Raw genomic sequence first — 25,182 nt, 5'->3', positions numbered from 1 at the left:
TTTAATAAACAAACAGTCATGAGGCTGGTCAAAATTTGTACACTCATATACTTAATAGTATTTGGTGATACCATAATGTTTGTATTCTCCTCTAAAGGAAAGTAATCTATATTCTTTCATTACGTTCAAAATCTAGCAAGTACATCTGCATTTCTGTTGTCTATTAAAGTTTATGCTTTCCATTTACAGAAATAGTACTCTATTTTTAACGGCTTTCATTATAGACCGATAACGTTAACTGCCTCTCTGCTATACAAAATACATTGTACAAAACCTCTCTGATGGTTTTTGATGATTCAACATTTTGTATCTGTACAGGTGTGACAATTCTGCAAAAATTCTGCTGGCACAAAAGTCAGTATTCCAGGTGATGGCAGGTGCTCAGCCCGGAAAAAGGGGAGCTGGACCCTGGAAGAGGAAAAACTTGACGTGTCATTCAGCCTACAGGAGAGCAGAGTGTCCAAACACCATATGAGGGCTAGCAAAGAGAAAAGCACACGGCACGAGCAGCATGAATGACCAAAACAACTAGCATGTAGAACAAAGAACATTGTTTGTGCAAGCCAAACTCAGCATAAGAAATTACTGGCCTAGCCTATCATCCCCAGCAAGTTAACCTTTGTGTCAGCAATTCTAACCATATGATGTTCTGTGTGCATTGTCTGTGATAGCTTTCTGCAGTACTCTGCCTTGAGACCCTGACAGCCCATCTGCATCCACGTACATGCATCCCTGTTGATAGGGCTACTAAATACCTCCCCCTGAAAAGGCTACACAGGACCATAAGTTGGTCTGTTTTCTGCTGCAATCTCCACTGCAAAAACCAAAGGTGCAAGATTCTCCAGCAGGGAGTCTACCATAAAAGTAGGCAAAGACAACTCAGCTGACTCTGCCAGAATGGCAGAAGCTTGTGGAGGCTGTAGTAATGGCTGGTCTTCATGCATTGGTGAGGGAGGACTTATCCATGGGTGAGTGGGGAAAGGACAGTGCTGGCCCCTAGTTCATGGGCTCAGCACTGGAAATCATGGGAGTAGTCGCCAGCCAGTGTGCTTCTTCTCTGATGAAAGTAATATGGCAGAGCGCATGGTGTAGGTGTGCTGCACAGTGCTGCAATTGGGAGCCTCCTACCAGGTAAACACTGACTGATCCTTCATCTGGATTATGCAGAGATGGTGACGATCTGGGTCCAACAGGTCATGGACACAATGGTTTGAATAATGGGTCATCTGCTTCCGGCTGACATCCACCACAAGCAAGTGCAAACCTTTTCAGTCCCCTCCCACTACACCAGAAGCCACCTCAGCTTATTGCCAAAAGACCAGGGGCAAACAACATCCCTGACAGGAAAATGCGGTAGGTGTGACATTCCAGGGCATGTGACTAAGGGTGTAACAAATCTAAGAGGCCCCATAGCTCGCGCACATGCAAATGTTCCATCATACTGCACACTTTAACTGGCATCGCATGGTATGTGGCTGCAAAACTAGACAGTGCATTGACAAGGGATGAGGACGACATGGTGTTCTTCATTTGAGTCTTCAAAGGTGACACAAATAACTCCACTTCTGAGTTGAAGCAAGGTGAAATGGGGCAGTGGTTAGATCCTGGATACCAATGCGCTTGATAGCAAAACTATCTAACAACATGTGAACAGCTGCTGTTGAGACTGTCGATGATAGTCTAGTTACATATGAGAAATCGGACAATGCATCCACTGATGACAGCCACATGCTTCCAAAAAAAAAAGCCTATGAAGTTGACACACTCCCTGTCCCAAGGGAGTTTCGGGTTTGGCCAAAGGCATAACTGACACAGTGACACAGCCTGCTTTTGTGCAGACGCCTTGCAAGCCAGCACCAGATGTTCAATGTCACGATCGATCACCAGCCAGTAGCCATGTTGCAGTGCCAAAGCATTCATATGAAACATACCCCTGGCCAGTAGCCATGTCGCTGTGCCAAAGCAAACATACCCCAGCGTGATGATGCATGCAACAGCTGTAATAAGCAAGGATACAGTGCTGGAGGGACAACTACTCAACAGCTTTGCTCCTTCGTGGCAAGCATGAATACCATCTGGACAATACTGAGTTGATCCCATAGTAAGAAAAATGTAAAACCCAGTCCACTCTCAAAGGAGCAAGCTGGCCATTCCATATGGGCTGTGGACATGATTTACTGGAAAAGAAGGTCTGTGGCCATGATGGCTGCAGTGTCATCAGATGAATATTCAGTAATATCTGCTGCAATGTATCATCCACCACAAAATGAGTGCATCCTGTTGATAAAATTCCAGATTGGGTCCCACCGGCAACAATAGAACCTCTGCACTAGTGTGCTTGGCAGCAGACCAGTAATGAATGCCATAACAATAATTACTGAGAAAAAGTGTCCAACTCTGCATTTGGTGGGAGTTCTATTCAGTAGCTTAAAATGAGGACCAATTAACAAAATCAATGGTTTGTGGTTGGCAACAAACTTGAACTTTGCTAAAAAACTATTCCATTCCATGGTAGCAGACTGATACAAAAACCATATTATAATTTTATACTAAAACAGTCAAAGGCTGCAGATTTGTAATTTGTTTGTTACATGTTCCAGCTGGGTAGGGCTTCCTCAGATAATTTGAAGGTACACAGGGAGAACAAAGTTATAAATAGCTGGCATGATCATATTCCATACTACCAAGATGATACAAAAGCATACATTTGGGAAAGAGATAAAGTATAAAATACTGGGGACTCATGATAAAATTAATGCCAGCACCATATGTAACATTAACATTAATGCCAACAGCATACTCACATCGAAAGGAACACCAGAATGGAAGATGTTAGAAGTAAATGTGATTTGGGTGACAAAAAGACAGAATGAGACACGTGTGTATGGAATATAAGAAAGAGTGAATTATCATTGATATGACAATAAAAAGAGGAATAGGAGTTGAGAATGTGACCATATGTACACAAATATTCTCGTTGCAACCCTTGTTCACAGTACGAGCAGCCCTTAGCGGCTCACTATCTCACAACTGTTCATGACGTCGCCTTTCCGGCTTAGATCTTTTTTAATATGTGACTTGTAAGTACTGCATCTTTTCCAGTCAGTACAAACTTTAATTTTATTAATGTACTATATATCTAATATGTTTTAGAACAGTTAGTCTAATTCTGAAGACGACGCTCATAGTAGCGTCGAAACCAGGTCAATTTTGACTTAATATTTGTGAATGAGGGCTTATCTGTTCCAATGTAATTCTGACACGGTCACTGAACCTTAGCAGCTATGTTCAAAGTTTTTTTTTGTCACATAAGTTTTTGTAATGTCTCACATTTAATGGAGAGCTACAGGTTAGCAGTTTTCAACAGAATTAATATTCAACTTTATTACAGCTTGTCATGAATGAGTGCGTAATTCTGCTTTGAATGGTATTGTGTCGAGTCACTGAGTATTTTTTGTAGTCTTAATGGCTTTATAAGTACTTATTCTGCCAGATACTGTTACAAAGCAGGAATATACTTCAGGGAAATGCACATTTGTACATAAGATTGTACATTATAATGTGAATGTACATCCACTGTACTATATGCTACTGTTTCATAATATCTAATTATACAGAATTCACTAGTATATCCAATGATGAAAGCAAGACAGTGGTGTATTATTTGCTTTGAAATTTTCATTGGAAAGGGAGGACGATTCCAGTGCACTGATTTCTGCTAAAATTTGATTGTAGTACCTGTTAATAACATGTTGACGCATTTTCATATCATTGTTATATTTCTAGCATTTGTAAGGAAAAATGCTCTAGGCTTTTACTTTTCTAGTTAACATTACACAGCACGTTAAAGTTAGAACTGAGCTGGACTCCACTTAATGTTGTTAGACGTTGCCCCTGAATTGATCTATGACTCAGAGTGTTTTCGTTCTCTTTCTTTTTTTTCTGGACTATATAATGTTCACCATACAGGACTGTCTTTCTAGTCCTAAGATAGCATATTCACAAACTTTATATTCTGTTGTAACAAATCAGCAACATTTTAAATATAAAAAAGGGACATGTATGAAGTTTGCAACCAAAATGATACTTATAAAAATTATAACCAATGCTGACAGGTTGCTAATAACAGTCACAAGATGTTGGCAGAACTACTTTATGGCATTATGTATTCTGGGTGCAGCCCATCATCAGATGACCAAAATACGAAGTTCAAGAAAAAATCTTTAGATGCAAACAGTGTCACATTTAAAAATCCACAATGATAACATAATAGTGACAAGTGATTAATATTACTGTCAAAGCAAAAAATTCGTGATGTTTATCACTTGGCACTACTATCTTAACGTTGTGGATTTTTAGGTGTTTGTGTCTACACTGGAAATGCACAATGCAATAAAGAAGTTCAACTAATGTCTTATGACCCTTCTATTAGAATGACATTCAACCAGGTTCTTATGGTAATATTTAGTGCAGTAAAAATCCTCCCCCCCCCCCTTCCCCAGGTAATGCTCAGCATAAGTTGTAGATGGGCTCAATATAGATTTACAGCATTAGGCGTAATTATTTATTATAACATGTAGCTGGACTTTTTCTTTATTATGATATTTCGTGGTATTTGCGTAAGGGAGTAGACCAAGCTAGAAATTTTGTTATAATCATTTTTTATTGACTTAAAATGTTCCTTAGAGAGCCTATTTTTAAGATTCATTCGTATAAAGCATTCCATAAATGTTAAAACATTTTAAAACCATGATTTACTGATGGGGGTCTGGCACACCCGAGTGCTCAAATGCTATCAAAGTGATACTATAACCATTAAAAATGGAATAAGGGTCTTATTAGTGTCTAATAGTATCACAAAGGGCATTGGTATCAACTAAAATGCCACTGTCAACAAGATTTCTCTTTGTAACATGAATCATTTATGGTAAACAATCTGAAAGCACATGGTTGTTTCTTGTCTGCTTGATTTATCATTTCACTTGTTTTTCTTCTTTTTTTAAATATGAAGTAAAATGTGGGTGCCTGAAATCATCATCATCATCATCATCATCATCATCATCATCATCGTCATCATTTAAGACTGACTATGCCTTTCAGCGTTCAGTCTGGAGCATAGCCCCCTTATACAGTTCCTCCATGATCCCCTATTCAGTGCTAACATTGGTGCCTCTTCTGATGTTAAACCTATTACTTCAAAATCATTCTTAACCGAATCCAGGTACCTTCTCCTCGGTCTGCCCCGACTCCTCTTACCCTCTACTGCTGAATCCATGAGTCTCTTGGGTAACCTTGCTTCTCCCATGCGTGTAACATGACCCCACCATCTAAGCCTGTTCGCCCTGACTGCTACATCTATAGAGTTCATTCCCAGTTTTTCCTTTGATTTCCTCATTGTGGACACCCTCCTACCATTGTTCCCATCTACTAGTACCTGCAATCATCCTAGCTACTTTCATATCCGTAACCTCAACCTTGTTGATAAGGTAACCTGAATCCACCCAGCTTTCGCTCCCATACAACAAAGTTGGTCGAAAGATTGAATGGTGCACAGATAACTTAGTCTTGGTACTGACTTCCTTCTTGCAGAAGAGAGTAGATCGTAGCTGAGCGCTCACTGCATTAGCTTTGCTACACCTCGCTTCCACTTCCTTCACTATGTTGCCATCCTGTGAGAATATGCATCCTAAGTACTTGAAACCGTCCACCTGTTCTAACTTTGTTCCTCCTATTTGGCACTCAATCTGTTTATATTTCTTTCCCACTGACATTACTTTCGTTTTGGAGATGCTAATCTTCATACCATAGTCCCTACATTTCTGATCTAGCTCTGAAATATTACGTTGCAAACTTTCAATCGAATCTGCCATCACAACTAAGTCATCTGCATATGCAAGACTGCTTATTTTGTGTTCACATATCTTAATCTCACCCAGCCAGTCTATTGTTTTCAACATATGATCCATAAATAATATGAACAACAGTGGAGACAGGTTGCAGCCTTGTCTTACCCCTGAAACTACTCTGAACCATGAACTCAATTTACCGTCAACTCTAACTGCTGCCTGACTATCCATGTAAAGACCTTTAATTGCTTGCAAAAGTTTGCCTCCTATTCCATAATCTTGTAGAACAGACAATAACTTCCTCCTAGGAACCCGGTCATATGCCTTTTCTAGATCTATAAAGCATAGATACAATTCCCTGTTCCACTCATAACACTTCTCCATTATTTGCCGTAAGCTAAAGATCTGGTACTGACAGCCTCTAAGAGGCCTAAACCCACACTCATTTTCATCCAATTGGTCCTCAACTAATACTCGCACTTTCCTTTCAACAATACCTGAGAAGATTTTACCCACAACGCTGATTAAAGAGATACCTCTGTAGTTGTTACAATCTTTTCTGTTTCCATGTTTAAAGATTGGTGTGATTACTGCTTTTGTCCAGTCTGATGGAATCTGTCCCGAGTGCCAGGCCATTTCAATTATCCTGTGTAGCCATTTAAGACCTGACATTCCACTGTATTTGATGAGTTCCGACTTAATTTCATCCACCCCAGCCACTTTATTGCACTGCAATCTATTGACCATTTTTTCCACTTCCTCAATTGTGATCCTATTTCCATCATCATTCCTATCCCATTCTACCTCGAAATCTGAAACATTACTGATCGCATTTTCACCTACATTGAGCAACTCTTCAAAATATTCCCTCCATCTGCCCAAGGCATCCACAGGATTCACCAGCAGTTTTCCTGACCTGTCCAAAATACTTGTCATTTCCTTCTTACCTCCCTTTCGAAGACTGCTAATTACACTCCAGAATGGTTTTCCAGCAGCTTGACCCATAGTCTCCAACCTGTTTCCAAAGTCTTCCCATGATTTCTTCTTGGATGCTGCAATTATCTGTTTGGCTTTGTTTCTTTCTTCAACATAACTTTCTCTGTCTACCTGGGTTCTGGTATGTAGCCATTTTTGATACGCCTTCTTTTTCCTTTTACAGGCTGCCTTGACTGTATTATTCCACCAAGCTGTTTGCTTCATCCTACTTTTACACACTACTGTTCCAAGACATTCTTTAGCCACTTCTAGTACTGTGTCCCTGTACCTTGTCCATTCCTTTTCCAATGACTGTAATTGACTACACTCAACTAACTGGTACCTTTCTGAGATCGCTGTTATGTACTTGTGCCTGATTTCCTTATCCTGAAGTTTCTCCACTCTTATCCTCCTACATATGGACCTGACCTCCTGCACTTTCAGCCTCACAATCCCAATTTCACTGCAGATTAAATAATGATCAGTGTCATCAAAGAATCCCCTAAATTCACGTGTGTCCCTCACAGCCTTCCTGAATTCCTGATCTGTTATTATATAGTCAATGACAGATCTGGTTCCCCTGCCTTCCCGAGTATACCGGTGAATGTTCTTATGTTTAAAAAAGGAGTTTGTGATTACTAAGCCCATACTGGCACAGAAATCCAAGAGTTGTTTCCCGTTCCTGTTGGCCTCCATATCCTCTCCAAATTTACCCATAACCTTATCATACCCTTCTGTGCCTGAAAATGACAAACAAATTTTTATGGATAAAAAAGGTTCAAAAAGTAATCCCAATTGTGCAAAAATGCTTTGATTGGTGAGTGCCAGTCAATCAATGTATTTCTGTCAAAATGAGAGCGTTTTGACAGCAGGAAAGAAAGAAAGAAAGAAAGGTCAACTGTATGGTACTGGCATTGTCAATTGGTGGCCTGTTTAGTTTCAATATTAAAAAATGCATTCTGAAACTTTAAATGCTTGCTTTTTCAAATGAACATTTTTCCAGCTGAAAGGAGCTATAACACCTGGAATATACATGCAATTACATCATACATTTTTGTAACTTGTTGGTCAGTGTTTTCTCTGCTGTAGTATGTAGGATTTTTGTGATATATTTTAATTTTGACTTTTAGCACACATTCTATTTTTTGGCAAAAACATCGACTTTTATTTGAGCGTGCCGCTATTTCATTAAAAACCATTTTTAAAATATCCCTTTGCACTATGTTAGACTATATTATAAATACCAAAACAGTTTTTGAAATTCTGTTCTAGGTTGAAAATTCTGGCGTTCAGAGCTCCCACCAACCACCCTCGCACTTCGTGAAGGCCTTTTGCATGTAGTGTCCTCTGAGTGCAAATCTTTTTACTAAAAAAGATACCACAACACTACCTTAATGGTGCACAATAAAGGTCTTAAGTCAGTTTTGTAATTTGTTTCTTATTTTATTGAAAAAAAAATCATGAATATCAGTTCCAAAATCGAGCATCATCCTAGTTAATGCTAGGTACATTCATCAGTGTTACAAATTCCACTGTACTGATAGACTTCTCCAATGCAGTTGCATTACAGATCTGTTCTGGAACAATTTACAGTAATAATAAATGCAATGAAAGTATGCTCACATTGTGCTGAGAGGCATAATTTAGAGATACATAGTAAAAATGATAAATATTTTTCTCACCCTACTACACACATCAAAAAAAATTTCATCACCTCGGTTCCAAGAGTTCCAGAACCTGTACAGAAAATTGGAATAGAGATCAACATAAACATCATTTCCACCCTTTTTATTGCTGATGAAAACCTCACATTGCGTGTTGAACCACCATACAGCGAGACCTTCTGGGGTGGTGGTCCAGATTGCTGTACGAACTGGTACCTCTGGTACCCAGTAGCATGTCCTCTTGCACTGCTGCATGCCTGTATTCGCCATGGCATACTGTCCACAAGTTCATCAAGGCATTGTTGGTCCAGATTGTCCCACTCCTGAATGGCGATTCGGCTTAGATCCCTCAGAGTGGTTGGTGGGTCACGTTGTCCGTAAGCAGCCCTTTTCAATCTATTCCAGGCATGTTTGGTAGGGTTCATGTCTGGAGGGGCATGCTGGCCACTCTAGTTGAGCGACGTAGTTATCCTGAAGGAAGTCATTCACATGATGTGCATGAAAGGGGTGCAAATCGTCACCCATGAAGACAAATGCCTCACCAATATGCTGGCGATATGGTTGCACTATTGGTCGGAGGATGTCATTCACGTATCATACAGCCATTACGGCCCCTTCCATGACCACCAGCGGCAAACATTGGCCCCACATAATGCCACCCTGAAACAGCAGGGAGCCTCCACCTGGCAACACGCGCTGGGCAGTGTGTGTAATGCATTCAGCCTGACTGGATTGCCTCCAAACGCGTCTCCGACGATCGTCTGGTTGAAGGCATATACGACACTCGTCGGTGAAGAGAATGTGATGCCAATCCTGACCAGTACATTTGGCATGTTGTTGGGCCCATCTGCACCGCGCTGCATTGTGTCGTGGTTGCAAAGATGGACCTCGTCACGGACGTTGGGAGTGAAGTTGCACATCATGCAGCCTACTGCACACAGTTTGAGTCATAACACGGCGTCCTGTGGCTCCACGAAAAGCATTATTCAACATGGTGGCATTGCTGTCAGGGTTCCTCTGAGCCATAATCTGTAGGTAGCAGTCATCCACTGCAGTAGTAGCCCTTGTGCGGCCTGAGCGAGGCATGTCATCGACAGTTCCTGTCTCTCTGTAACTCCTCCATGTCCAAACAACATCACTTTGGTTCACTCCGAGACGCCTGGACACTTCCCTTGTTGAAGCCCTTACTAACACAAAGTAACAATGAGGATGCGATCAAACTGTGATACAGTAGCATTAAATAAATAAATAACCACTTTTTCACTTGTCTACCACCCCAGTCCCTACTAACCACGTTAAAACATATCAATATGTTATTTATTCTCCATAAACAAGCCCCTCCCCCCCTCCTTCCCACATACACGCTCTGAAGCTGCCTGACACTCTGGTCCTCTATCCTACATATATTATTATTATTATCATTAGGGTTTCTCCCTGTTCCATTCACATATTGAGCACATGAAGTATAATTGTTTGAATGCCTCTGTGTGTGCAACAATTATTCTAATCTTGTCCTCACGAGGTTGTAGTATATTCCTAGAGTCATCATTTAAAGCGGGTTCTTGAAACTTAGTTAACAGACTTTCTCGGGATAGTTTATGTTTATCTTCAAGAGTTTTACAGTTCGGTTCCTTCAGTATCTCTGTGAAACTCTCACATGGATTAAACAAACCTGTGACCATTCATGCTGCCCTCTTCTGTATGCTGCCATGCTGCCCTTCTGTGCCCTTGTTAGACCTACCTGGTATAGGTCCCGCAGACTTGAGAAATATTCTACAGCCGGTCGCATGAATGTTTTTTAAGCAATCTCCTTTGTAGACTGATTACACTTACCAAGTATTCTACCAATAAACTGAAGTCTAGCACCTGTTTTAACCATGACTGTATCTATCTGATCATTCCATTTCATATCTCTATGAAGTATTACACTTAGGTATTTGTATGAATTGCCAATTCCAACAGTGACTCATTGATATTATAGTCAAAGGATAATACGTTTTTCCATTTTCTGAAGTGCAAAATTTTACATTTCTGAACATTTAGGGCAAGTTGCCAATCTCTGCATCACATTGAAATCTTATCAGGAACTGGCTGAATATACAGGCTCTTTCATTCAGATAGTACATCATTACAGATAACTGCATCTCCTGAAAAAAAGCCTGATGTTACTATTAATATTGTTTGAAAGCTCAATAATATACACTCCTGGAAATGGAAAAAAGAACACATTGACACCGGTGTGTCAGACCCACCATACTTGCTCCGGACACTGCGAGAGGGCTGTACAAGCAATGATCACACGCACGGCACAGCGGAAACACCAGGAACCGCGGTGTTGGCCGTCGAATGGCGCTAGCTGCGCAGCATTTGTGCACCGCCGCCGTCAGTGTCAGCCAGTTTGCCATGGCATACGGAGCTCCATCGCAGTCTTTAACACTGGTAGCATGCCGCGACAGCGTGGACGTGAACCGTATGTGCAGTTGACGGACTTTGAGCGAGGGCGTATAGTGGGCATGGGGGAGGCCGGGTGGACGTACCGCCGAATTGCTCAACAGGTGGGGCGTGAGGTCTCCACAGTACATCGATGTTGTCGCCAGTGGTCGGCGGAAGGTGCACGTGCCCGTCGACCTGGGACCGGACCGCAGCGACGCACGGATGCACGCCAAGACCGTAGGATCCTACGCAGTGCCGTAGGGGACCGCACCGCCACTTCCCAGCAAATTAGGGACACCGTTGCTCCTGGGGTATCGGCGAGGACCATTCGCAACCGTCTCCATGAAGCTGGGCTACGGTCCTGCACACCGTTAGGCCGTCTTCCGCTCACGCCCCAACATCGTGCAGCCCGCCTCCAGTGGTGTCGCGACAGGCGTGAATGGAGGGACGAATGGAGACGTGTCGTCTTCAGTGATGAGAGTCGCTTCTGCCTTGGTGCCAATGATGGTCGTATGCGTGTTTGGCGCCGTGCAGGTGAGCGCCACAATCAGGACTGCATACGACCGAGGCACACAGGGCCAACACCCGGCATCATGGTGTGGGGAGCGATCTCCTACACTGGCCGTACACCACTGGTGATGGTCGAGGGGACACTGAATAGTGCACGGTACATCCAAACCGTCATCGAACCCATCGTTCTACCATTCCTAGACCGGCAAGGGAACTTGCTGTTCCAACAGGACAATGCATGTCCGCATGTATCCCGTGCCACCCAACATGCTCTAGAAGGTGTAAGTCAACTACCCTGGCCAGCAAGATCTCCGGATCTGTCCCCCATTGAGCATGTTTGGGACTGGATGAAGCGTCGTCTCACGCGGTCTGCACGTCCAGCACGAACGCTGGTCCAACTGAGGCGCCAGGTGGAAATGGCATGGCAAGCCGCTCCACAGGACTACATCCAGCATCTCTACGATCGTCTCCATGGGAGAATAGCAGCCTGCATTGCTGCGAAAGGTGGATATACACTGTACTAGTGCCGACATTGTGCATGCTCTGTTGCCTGTGTCTATGTGCCTGTGGTTCTGTCAGTGTGATCATGTGATGTATCTGACCCCAGGAATGTGTCAATAAAGTTTCCCCTTCCTGGGACAATGAATTCACGGTGTTCTTATTTCAATTTCCAGGAGTGTATAATATGAACATCACATGTCCCAACACACTTTCCCGAGGCACACCTGAAGTTACTCCTACATCTGATGATGACTGTCCATCCCAGATAACATGCTGTGTCCTCCTTACCAAAAAAGTCCTCAATCCAATCATAAATTTAACTTGATACCCCCATACAATACCGAGTCAAACGCTCTTTGGAAATCAACAAATACTGCATCTACTTGACTGACTTGATCCAAAGCTTTCTGCATGTCATGTTATAAAAATGCGAGTTGGGTTTCACATGGTCGATGTTTATGAAATCCATCCTGGTTGGCATTGAGGAGGTCATTCTGTTCAAGATACTTCATTATATTTGAGCTCAGAACATGTTCTAAGATTCTGCAACAAATTGATGTCAAGGATATTGGACGGTAGTTTTGTGGCTTACTTCTACTACCCTTTTTGTAGATAGGTGTGAACTAAGCCTTTTTCCAAAAACTGGGCACGGTTTTTTGTTCAAGGGATCTACAACAGACCATAGTTAGAAGAAAGGCTAACTCAGCTGTAAATTCAGTATAGAATCTGACAGGGATTCCATTAGGGCCTGAAGCGTTGCTCAATTTTAATGATTTAAGCTGTTTCTCAATACAAATGACATTAATATTTATTTCATTCATCTTTTCAGTGCTACAACGATTAAATTGGTTCAATTCTCTTGGTTATTCCTCTGTAAAGGAACATTTGAAAATGGAGTTAAGCATGTGTGTAGGTTTTGTGAAAGATCACTTGACAATATTCTGGTATGGTACTCACTGAAAGTATCACGCATTGTTCTCTCGACAGCCAAACGTGTTTCATTCAGCATCTCTCTATCTATAGCCCCACACTTTGTTTTACACCTATTATACAATAATCTCTGCTTCTTTAGAAGATGCGACTGTATACCATGGAGGTTGCTTCCCATTATGAACTGTTCTACTGGGTACATATCTGTCCAGCCCGTGCTCAACTTTTCTTTTAAACTTGAGCTAGAGTTCCTCTACATGCTCCTGTCCTGTGCTGAAAGTTTCAAGTTCCTCATTGAGATATGACACTACTGATTTTTTTATCTGCTTTACTGAAAATATTCAGCTTTCTGCTTGTTTTAGTTGTCCTTCATACTTTGATAATCATTGATGTCGCAACTGCCTCAGGGTCACTGATACCAGTTCCAATGTGGATACCCTCAAAGAGGTCAGGTCTATTTGTTGCCATTAGATCCAATATATTTCCATCATGAGTGGGGTTCCTAAATATCTGTTCTAGGTAGTTTTCAGAGAAGGCATTTGGTAAAGTTTCACAGGATTTATTATCAGGCACGCCACTAACAAAGCTGTAATTTTCCCAATTAATTGTTAGATGATTAAAGTCTCCATCAATGACTGCAGAATGATTGGAGAACTTACGTACAAGTGAGCTGAGGGTTTCGCTTAAAGTTTTCAGATACATTATGAGATGAGTCAGGTGGGTGATAAGCTTATCTATGTACACCATTGATGCTGAGTCTTGCCCAAACAGTCTTGGCAGAGTGTTCATTATTTAAAAGGCATGCATGTAGTCAAAAAGACTGCATGGGCAATGGCTCCCCCACACCCAACTGGGGAAAACTGATAAATATTATCAAAAATATGTTTCATTTTGTGTGTGTGTGTGTGTGTGTGTGTGTGTGTGTGTGTGCGCGCGAGAGAGAGAGAGAGAGAGAGAGAGAGAGAGAGAGAGAGAGAGAGAGAGAGAGATATCAACAATATTTTTGGGCTATACTCTGCTCCCAATTTACTCCCACTGATGTAAAGAAAATTTAACTTCTTTGAAAATGACCATGCAAAAGGACAGTTTCAGGTGGGTTAATATGCATAACATGTTACTTTACAGTATAAAATATTTCTCTTAGATTTGTGGCACATACTGCAAATTTACAAAAACTTTTCGGTTTACAAGATGAACTTTACCACTATACTACGAAGCCCAACTGGGGCACTGTCACCCAGGGCCAGTTGCAAGTTACTTACCTATTGGTTTCCAGGGGCAACAAAAATTTGATTTTCAATATTTCATACAATTACCGAATGAATTAAAAAAATAATAAAATGCTGTCATAATCTATTCACTGGGAGGTATAATCTTATGTAAAGGTTTGTCACAATAAGGCAAGTAGTATTTAGAAACTGCATATGTCTTCAGGCAGTGTAACTTACTGCATGCAGTTACCTGCACTATTTCATCCAGCATTTGAGAATGTGAGCACTTCGTGTCTTGCAACAAACTTTAAACATAATTTCAAACCTTTTCTAAACTCTTTCTCTGCAATGTTAAATATGTAACATATTAATTGATTTGTAAAGTAATCGGATGTTTAATAATTTTGTACACAGGAGGTTCGATCTTTACGAATTGTGGGTTTACTGGTTGTCATCTAAAGTGCGTATTTTGCAAAGCAAGAAGAAGGATTTTCAAGCCATATATTCTTGTGTTTGAAGTTCTTTGCACACCACTCAAAGTCTGCTTCTGTATTGTAACATGGATGTTGCATTTCTTAATCAAGTCATTCTTTCTGATTGATTGATTGGCTAATTGAGGGGTGTTATGTGGCTAAACAGTGAGGTCATCTGTTCCGTGATTCCAAAGTTACACATGGAAGAGAGAGAGCCCACTAAAAGTGGACAGATCCATTCAGAGGAGTCAAACTATAAAATGAGGAAGTTAAAATACACACTGTAGAAGATACAAAAGGATTGCCCAAATCTAAAAACTACAAAAAGGAGAGCCCTGTGAATGATTAGCAGTTCTGCTGTGAACAAACTACATGATCCTGGCAATAAATGCTGTTCTAAGTCAGTAGAAGACGTGAAAGAGTGTCCCACTGTATCTATCATCTTAGAACCATCAATGTAGAAGATGGTGACATCCTGGAACTATGCTATGATGGAACGTACAAGACGCCAGAAGACCATAGGGGTGACAGAGTGATTAGGGCCCTGGAATAGGTTGGTCCTAATCTGTGGTCTACGCGCCATCGAACGGCAGATGTGGGACGAAATACACGGGGCAATTTCAGTGAGTTGAGATGGAGATCCCCACGAAGGGAGGTGAAATGCATTCCAACAGGCAATCCCATCCGTGCCTGGTTATCAGGAGGGAGACATCCCTCGTTTGCAAAGAGGACAGGGTACATGGGATGGTCAGGGAATCGGCAAATGGTGATTGCATAAGAAACTAGGCGTTGGCTCCATAGTATTTATAGAGGGGAATACTTGCTTCTGCAAGGAGACTGTCAATGGGACGAGTGCAAAAGGCACCAATAGCTAGCTGCATCCCACAGTGGTGAACAGGGTCAAGTATTTTCAGAGTGAAAGGAGCCAATGAGCCACAAACCTGACTACCATAATCTAGTCTGGACAAGAGCAGAGCATGGTAAAGATGGAGAAGAATAGCACAGCCTGCACCCCAAGATGTGTGGGGCAGGATACAGAGAGCATTAAGGTTCCACATGCATGTAGTCTTCAGGTGGCAAATAGCAATGTCAGCTTTTTATAAAAAAATAAGGCCCAAGAAATGGGACTGTGCTACAACATCTAGAAGATGGTCACCTAAATAAAGTTCTGAATCGGGGTGTACTGTGGGTCAATGACAAAAATGCATAACCCGCATTTTGGAGGGAGCAAACTGGAAGCCATGGGACACGTCTCACATACAGGCCCATCGGATGGCGCCTTGGAGCCTGTGATCAGCAGATGCTACCGAATGGGAGCTGCACTAGATGCAAAAATTGTTGACATACAATTCTGTGGTAACCAGAGGCCCAACAGAGGTTACAAATGCATTGATGGCTATGAGGAAGAGAGTGACACTAAACACAGACAAATGGCTCTGAGCACTATGGGACTTAACATTGGAGGTCATCAGTCCCCACTAAACACAGAGCCCTGTGGGATACCATTCTCCCGAATCCGAGGGGTGCTGAGTGAAGTGCCAACTCTAACACAGAAGAGCTGGTGGGATAAAAACTAGCACATAAAAATCAGAAAGGGGCAGCAAAAGCCCCAGTCATGGCGAGTAACTAAAATGTGATGGTGCCAACGTGTGTCGTATGCCTTATGTAGGTCACAGAAGGCTGCGACAAGATGCCGGCAGTTAGTGAAAGCCTGTCGGACTGCTGTTTCCAATTAGAGTAAATGGTCAGTTGGAGATCATCCTTCCTGGAAGCCACACTGATGCAGGGATAAAAGGCCCTGAGATTCGAATACCCAACATAATCGGAAGCTAACCTCTCCAGCAGTTTACAAAGTACATTCGTTAGGCTACTTGGGTGGTAGCTGTCGAGAGATGTTGGGTTCTTCCTGAGCTTAAGGACGGGTATAACTATACTGTCTCACCATTGCGACGGGTAAGCACCTGGGAGCCAAATGCAGTTGAAGACCCTGAGTAGATGTTGCCTCTTGTTAACGTCCAAGTGTTAGACCACATGGTTGTGGCTGGAATCCAGGTGTGGGGTCGTGTCATGTGAAGAGGTAAGAGCCTGCAACCATTCCCATTCAGAGCAGGGTTCATTATAACGTCCAGGTTAGTGAGGTTGAAACAGAGGGCGGTCTGTTCAACTCGACATTTCTGCTGGAGAAAAATAGCAGGATAGGAAGAGGATGCCAATCTCATCACAAAGTGTGTCGTGAATTGTTCTACAAGAACCAATGAATCAGTACTGAGAAGCTTAAAGGATAAGACCCTGGACAGTTGAATGCTGCTGGCGGCACAGAAGGCTATGGAGCTTGGACCAGATCTGCAATGAAGAGGCATACGTCCTCAGGGAGGAAACCTAGTGCTCCCAATATTCCTTTTTACTCTGCTTGAAAAGGTAATGAGGCTTAGCACAGAGACGCTTACAAGCAAGGAGGTTGGTCTCTGAAGGGTGTTGTTTAAATTGCTGCAGTGCCTGTCGGCAGTCCTGGACAGTGACTGCTATGTCCTTGTTCCACCACAGTACCAGTCGATGACGAAGGGACCTGTGAATAGGGGGTCAGCAGTGCCAGCAGCATGAAGAATAGTGGCAGAAATGCTCTGTATGACCACATCATTGCAGTTTAAGAGAGAGCTGTCAAAGTGCACAGCAAATGTATATGAAGGCCAATTGGCCCTGTGGAAGCCCAAAGTGAGAGCCTGCCTACCTGGCAGTGGCAGGAGCATGACAGAATCACTGGAAAGCGATCACTGTCACAAAGATCATCATGGGGAGACCAATGTAGGGAAGCCACAAGAGCATGGGAGGAGATCGCGAGATCGGTAGCAGTAAAGGGCCATCAGTGGCACTGAATTAAGTAGGGAAAACGTCACTAAGGAGACACAAATCAAAGTCTGTCATAAGTTGGTCAATTAGGAGATCCCTACCTGTTGAAGCGGCACTACCCCGCAGGGGGTGGTGTGCATTGAAGTCCCCGAGGAGGATAAACGGGGGCGAGAGTTGCTGTGGTGAGGTAGGCAGTTCAACATAATAAAATGGCCTACCTGGAGGGAGGTAGACATTGCAAATGGAGATTGTTGGAGTCATTTGCATTCTAACCACTATTGCTTCCAGGCTGGTATGAACGGGGATCCAGTCACTAATGACATTGGAGTGAACCAAAGTGCAGACCCCTCCAGATGCTATACAGGGCCAGTATGGTTCTGACAGAATGCCCGATAACCATGAAACATTGGATAGTGGTCATCACAGAAATGAGTTTCTTGAAGAGAAGACAAAATGCAGAATAGGAGGAAACAAGACATTGTATTTCTGATATGTGACGATAATATCTGTTGCAATTCCACTGGACTATTGTGTGGTGAGAGTCCAGGTTGGACATAAAGAAGCTGAGGGGAGGTCATGTCACTCAGTCAGTGGTCATCAGGGGGCAGATGGCACCTCCGGGGAGGTGGCGGGGGGGTTGTCCTGGTTTGTGCAAGAACTGGAACCAAAAGAGAGCAGGCGACCTTGGGGTACACAGATGGTGCATCTCGTGGCCGAGCTGTGGTAGTAGGTTTCCGGGAGGGGGACGGGGCTGGGGTAAGGAAGAGATAGGAGGGAGAGGCAAAAGTTGAAGTTAGTGCCACCAGATGGAGTCTCTCATATTTCTGGTGAGGCTCAGGTGATCCAGGGACTTATACTCTTGGGTTTTCTATTCTCATTTGTAAGATGGGCAATCTGGCGAGCAAAGAGAGTGGCAGTCATGACAATTGACGAACACAGGTTGCGGAAGACAGTGGGTTCCTTCATGGAGTGGGTGTCCACAGTCACCACACGAAGTGTCTGCTGTATAGTGGGAAGATGCTAGCACCAAAAGCACACGATGGGTGGAGGGACATACGGATTCATGTCACATCTTAAGCACATAACCTTGACCTTTTCTGGGAGGGTATCCCCCTCGAAAGCCAGAATGAAGGCACCTGTATTGGTGTGGTTGTCTTTACGGCCCTTTAAACACACCAAACAAAATGAACGCTGCGTCACTCCAGACTAGTCCAGAGTTCCTCATCAGTTTGCAGGATGAAGTCCCTATCAAAAATCACTCCCTGCACCATATTGAGAGACTACTGAGGAGTAATAGACACTGGGACATTGCCAAGATGATCACAAGCACAAAGAGCTACAGACTGGGCAGCAGAAGCAACTTTGATCAACAGGGAGCCCGACCACATCTTACTGTCCTCAATATTCTCCACAAAAACAATGGCTTTGTGCTGGTGAATGTGTCCCAGTCCATCCTAGTACAGATGAGATAGTGGGGAAAGTTTTTCATGCCAAGATGTGAAGCCTGGCCCTCCTCCCATGGTGTAGCTAGGGAAGGGAAGGCTGCTGGGTCATATGAAGTAGTATTCAATGATCCTTCATCATTTGAAGAGACAACCATTTGAGAACAGCCAGATTTTTGCAGCTTGAGACACTTCACACGCCAAGCATACGTCCTGATACCAACCTCTTTGATCAGGAACTCTCCCCCTGGGTACCACCCAGCCACAGCAAGGGTTGCCTGGCATGGCAGCATTGCTGGGAGTTCTGATGCTCCATGAAGAAAAGCAACCACTCCTTGGCATACATGGGAAGGGAACAGATCAGGTATCAGTATGTGACCCCTGTGTTGTCAGGGGACTCAGTCAGATGGGTACATAACAGCCCCATCACACATACTGGCTACACATACTGGTGACCTAGCAGGATGGAGGGTGGCTATGGCAGGAAAGGAAGAGGGAAAGGAAAGGGGGGAGAGAAATTCACGGCATAGAAGCAAGGGAGGAAGTTCTTCCCGAAATGGCTCACACTAAAAACAGAAAAATTATAAGTTGAGTCAAACCTCAAGCGGAGACCTAAATGCCAAATAGGATGAACGAGAACAGGCAGAATGAAACAAAATTGCAAACAATACAGGGAACCTGGTGGTTAGCCAGGTTGGCATAAATCAGAACATGGAGAGAGGAGAAAGAGGGGGCAGTGGGGAAGGAGCAAAGATAGGGAGAGAGGGACAGAGTAAAGGAAATGCAGCCACAGAAGGAAGAATGGGCTGTGCAATAGCTCATGGCCCCATGTCTGCCATGCACGACCTCACGAAAGAACTTTGAGCCCCCTGGGGGGATTCTTTCTGATATATCCAGTACTTATGTGTATTACCTGTACATGAAATATTTATGATACTCAAAATTTATAAATTTCTAGTGCTGTTGCAGGCTGGAAAATTAATATAATCAAACTGTGTGATGTATCAGATCTCAAACAACGATCTGTGCATGTTTCAGTTAGTGGACTGTTCTCTTAATTTGTTTTACAACCCACCTCACACAAACTGGAGTTATGTAGGGGATGGCAGCACCGCAATAATAACTCCTTCTGCTAAACTTACAAGAATAGCGCCCCATTTGGATAAATATGGGAGAATTTGTTAGTCGCTATCAAAGAATTAGACCCGCAATAAGGTTCACACAGCTGGGAAATGTATCCTGAAACTACTTCCTGTTGTGGAATACTAAGAAGGGCATGTCTAAAGAGAGCTAAAGGCATATTAAAGCCTTGAGGTGGGCAACATCATGGCCCACTTTGATGGCTCAGAGGTGGAATCATTGCTTATGAATTGTGAAGCAGACCTGTATTCAAGCACCAGTCTGATGTACAATGCCGGTCTATAATACTACATTGTAAATGCAATAGTTACTGCAGTTACAATATTAGTGCTACAAATAATATACAAAAGGTCTCAGTTTACTTGACCTAGATGGCAGAGAGCATGAACACAGTATTAATAATGAAAATATGATTTCCTTGGTTTTGTCCAGGATTCAGGAGAGCTATATTATTTTCTGAATACTGTGGAAATGAATAATTGCTCCACATTATCATTAAATCACTGTTTATTCTTACCTGTAATATGTGTACACCCCTCAGAGAGAGAACAACTAATTCTTTAACACCATCACCTGTCACATCAACATACAGCACTGAATGAATAGGATTTGCAAATGTGCGTTTGCCAGATAATACCCAAGAATCAGATTTGTACTTGTACATAAGCATTTCCTGAAAAAAAATAAAATAAAAATAAAACTAATTTTTATTCATTATTTATTCCACAATTTTCTATAGTGCAATAAAGCTTTGCTTACCTGTCCGTATGTCCCAAGTAATATTTCCTGCTCTCCATCCATGTCAATGTCAGCAATGCATGAACAGAGGACAGCATCAAACTCTTCACTTGATGGTAGTGAATGGCTACAGTTCAAACCATTCTGAGCTACATTCCTGTTAGCAAACGAACTGGATATTAACTCTTAATCACAAAAATATAAAAAAAAATCATGTGGAAAAGACAGACAATGCAACATACATAGGAGCATATGGTTTTCAATTATTTAAATGACAGATCTTTACAACTGTACTTGAATTTGTTGTCCTTAGAAGTTCTCACTTTTTAATTAATTTGGAACTACACTTCTTGACATATTTTTTAAAATTTCAAGAATGCTGTTGTAATTTTCAAGAATTACCAAAAACTACTTTCGGTCTTGTTGGATGATATGATCTGTCTCTTTAATAAATAAGATTTTCTATGTTGCATACTTCTTTGTCTTGTGTGATGGGCTTGACAAGAGCATAATTGCAAAGTATGGTTTTGCACTTATTCCTATAAAAGTTGATAGTGCTGCCAGCATAAAAAGTGTAGTAGCTGACTTTATGTGATGTAAGTACAAAGGACACAGGAGAAGAAGGCAATTGCTAGGCTCCGAATGTGCTTTTGAGTTCATAGTAAGAAACTCAATTGGAATTTTAAACTCTTGTATCTTTTTCTTCACTATAAAAGATGAGTAGATTCCACACAATGAAAGTACCTGAAAAAAGAAATACAACAATGTGATGTGCATCCCTACATATTCTTACCGACAAATGAAAACCCTAAAACAAGTTATCAGAGAGGAAAGCACAACTATTGTGTGGATCTGTTATTTTATTTGGATGTGGAGAAATATGCCAATGGATGATGTGTGGCATCTCTTCAAGATGAGGCAATGATCACAATAACTTTGTGAGAGAAAGTACATATGGGTGCAGAGGTGAATATATAAGCTCTGAACATCACTGATCTACACTGGAGAAGTGTGAAGTACTGTTGTATATGTTTTTTGAACAATATTTGGGTTATACAGGGTGTTAACAGTATAAGCGCAGATCTTGTGATCACTGTTACATTAATAAGCACCCATTTCAGTGTGTTTGTTGTTTTCTCTCTGTGTCTAACAGTCTTTCTGCAAACATGCTGCATAATTTACTACCTGATATCTTCTGCACAGTTGTAATTGCACCACTAAGTGGTCTGTCAGTACAGACTAACCATTTTGGATCTATGCGTCCACACTTTAACATCTGACCTGCTGCCCAGGGGAAAATAAGCATTAATGGCAAGCTCTTGCCACATGAGCTTAGACGTACTAATCAACCTAAAACATACTACTCATAACAGTTATAATTAAGTATGTACTGACGTAACACTGTTCAGTACACAGTACACTATACTCAGTTGCTATTTAAAAATCTGTGCTCATACTCCCGTATATACAAAATATGTCTACATAACTATACAGAAGTTGCTGTACTATATTTCCTTCTAGCAAAAAGCTGATGAGGAGGAGACAAAGTCTTGTATCGCTGCAACCGAAGCAATTATTGAACAAGTAAGAGGTTAAGAAAATCCATACCAAGTCTTTATTGATAAATTTATGTTTTAAGCAACAGGAACACTATGTCAGCAGTGACTGTGCCAAAGAACATTGAAGCTGACACTGAACCTGCAAGGAGTTAATACAGGGCTCCTATAAATGATTCATTCATTTTCAGACCTCTATATTTTCCAAAGTGTTACATGTACAAATATGATTAATGCATGAACAAAACTGTAAACTCATGAAGTTTGCATTTTGCTCTCCACAAATGTTCTATGAGTGTCCCACTGGTCATACGACGAACACCCAAGTTGTAGCCAAATTCATTCCACATTTTATATAGCAAAATCCTGTCTGTGGTCATCACCATAGCACTGATGCATTGTCTGAGCTGTTCCAGTTTTCTTGGCAGAGAGGGGACTGTAAACACAATCCTTAATGTACTCCCAAAGGAAAAATTCAAACAAGGCTTTGTGGTCAGGTGACCTGGAGGTCCAACGGAAAAGAGCCACATCATCTTCACCACTACACCCAATCAAGCAATGTGGAAGTTTGTTGTTTAAGTAGTGACAGACATCAATGCTCCAATGAGTATGTGCCCCATCTTGTTGGAAGATGAAATCCTCGGAATCAGCAGTCATTGCGGAAACAACCACAACTGCAGCAAATCAAAGTAAGAGGTAACTGTCACTGTCTACTCAAAAAAAGGAAAATGGCCCTTATGACTTCATCTGTGAGATGGCCCAGAAAACATTATCCTTCAGTAAATCTTGTTCCTGTACCATAATTTCATGAGGATTTTCAATGGACCACACTCTTAAATTGCACTAATTAACCTTTCCAGATAAATGGAAGTTTTTTTTTTGTTGCTGAGTATCACTTTGGAGGTTAAAAGTTCATCCTCAAGTGCTTCCTGGATTGGTGGTGAAAAATTGAAGGCAGTAGCTATAATCTTTCAGTTTTAATTGTTGCATTAGCTGCAGACGGTACAGTTTGAAATTAAACTGCCATCATAAAATCTTTCACGCAGTTTGCTGCAGTATTCCAAGTTCAAGGCTTGCACAGATTGTGGAATGAGTATGTTACTGAGGAAATACTGTTAAAACTGATGATATTATATATAATATGGAAGATTACGAAACAGCGAGTTGGAAGAATGGTTGGTGGCAGCTTTTAGAGGTGGCAACTATTTTCGATGTACAATCACTAATTTCACAGCAACTGGCCGGGCAAGCATCAGATGCTCTGCAACACGATGATGTCATGAAGTTGTGCTGGCAAAGTGCAGTCTACCTTATGACACTACATGCTGCATGACAGAGTATGGTGCATTGTATTTAAGCCAAAACTTGTTTTTAAAACATTTGTTATATGTGTTTGTGTGTTAAGTGAAGACTGATTTGGTTTTTAGTAGAATCTTTCTAAGAAAATGTTTGTGATTGTTGTGTATTGGGGAAGTCTTATTCAAGTCTTACAACTGTATGCCCATGTGATATATAAAAATGAAATCACTGAAGTTAGGTACAGTTAAACTGGTACATTCCACATCATTACGAAATGTTATATTCATGATCTATGGAACAAGTGGTAATGTAATGTAATTAACATTGACTTACGTACAAAGATAGAGGCACCACTCGCCTATAGGTGACTGATGGGTGGCATTTAGAAACACACAACAGGAAACTATTCATACTACTTTGAGGTGTTGCTGTTTCCCTAGCGGAAGTACTGTGTGTGTGTGTGTGTGTGTGTGTGTGTGTGTGTGTGTGTGTGTGTGTGTGTGCGCGTGTGCCTCCAATAGAGGAAAAGCAAAAGCTCGAAGCTAGTATAAATAGTTTGCTTGCTGTTGTGTGTTTCTATGCACCACACACCAGCCAGCTGGAGGTTTTTTTCACATTATTCCATCAGGAATTTCCATTGTTAACACACATGTAACAAGGATTGCTGGCTAAAGTGGTCTAGATGGGAACTGAGAAGATGGATATGAAGTAAAACTATACACAACCAGTTGTGCTTATTTGAAAAGTAGGAGTTTGGATGTGTCAATGCATTAGGTATATAAGAAGAAGGAGGTATGAATTTTAAAATGGATGCTGTGCCCTCGAAGATGTACTATGATAGGAAACAGGGTGGTGTACTAAGGAAGGAACAACTACACCAGTGCCGAGGAAAGGGACGAATAATATATACAGGGACACAAGAAGGGAGAAAAGAGGTGCAAATGATAATTTTTACAGAGATGAATTAGTTAATATTTTGAGACCTACTCTAATTTTATACAGACAGAAACTTGCCTGAGTCGTGGAAGCTTGAGGCATGTAATTAAACAGGAAACAATTGAAGATGTAAAACGTTCCTGAGTTTGTATGGTTGCAATAATGGAGTTTTGAGAGACACAATAATTATGATGTACAAGCTAAACAAAAATTTAAGAGTTATAAGTACTCAGAATGTGAGTTCATGTATACTGTTACTGTGACACAGCAGCAAAACTATAATGTAAGAATAAGGCTGCCAGAATCTCTTGAGTTCTTGCAAAAACTGCATGTTTTAAACATTTTTTTCTTGTAATTATGCATTGAAAGGACATTATTACAACTTTACCGCAGTGTCATTAGGTGGAAAATATTGTGAAGGTAAGGCAGTATTGGGTGAAAAAGTACAGGCATATTAAAATAAATATGCTAGGGTAGATGCAGCACTAAGGTTTGAATATTTACCACATTATGTGCAAAGATAAAGGCACATTCCTTCAATTTCAAATGGCACATGATAATTACTGTATTGTTAATCATGATAAAACATCCATTAGTGAACAATGAAAAGCATATTGCTATACTCACATAATAAATGTTATTAATTTGTAAAGCAGTAGTAAGTAGACAGCTTTACTAGGA

General features: G+C 41.7%; 1 protein-coding gene across 4 annotated transcripts in view; it reads right to left on the bottom strand.

Moving 5' to 3' along the window:
• LOC124796450 (KICSTOR complex protein kaptin-like) overlaps nucleotides 1-25,182 on the bottom strand; it is a 112,189-nt gene that overhangs the window by 1,744 nt on the left and 85,263 nt on the right. For all 4 annotated transcript variants that reach the window (XM_047260661.1, XM_047260663.1, XM_047260664.1 and 1 more), the window contains 2 exons: nucleotides 20,732-20,867; nucleotides 20,490-20,645 (listed from right to left, as the gene is read on the bottom strand). In XM_047260661.1, coding sequence (XP_047116617.1) covers nucleotides 20,490-20,645; nucleotides 20,732-20,867 — 292 coding nt within the window. The remainder of the gene's footprint in view (nucleotides 1-20,489; nucleotides 20,646-20,731; nucleotides 20,868-25,182) is intronic.

This window comes from Schistocerca piceifrons, chromosome 4 (genome assembly GCF_021461385.2).
Source record: "Schistocerca piceifrons isolate TAMUIC-IGC-003096 chromosome 4, iqSchPice1.1, whole genome shotgun sequence".
Lineage (NCBI taxonomy): Eukaryota > Metazoa > Arthropoda > Insecta > Orthoptera > Acrididae > Schistocerca > Schistocerca piceifrons.
The sequence above is the reverse complement of the archived record's forward strand: the minus strand, read 5'-3'. Positions and strand labels throughout refer to the sequence as shown.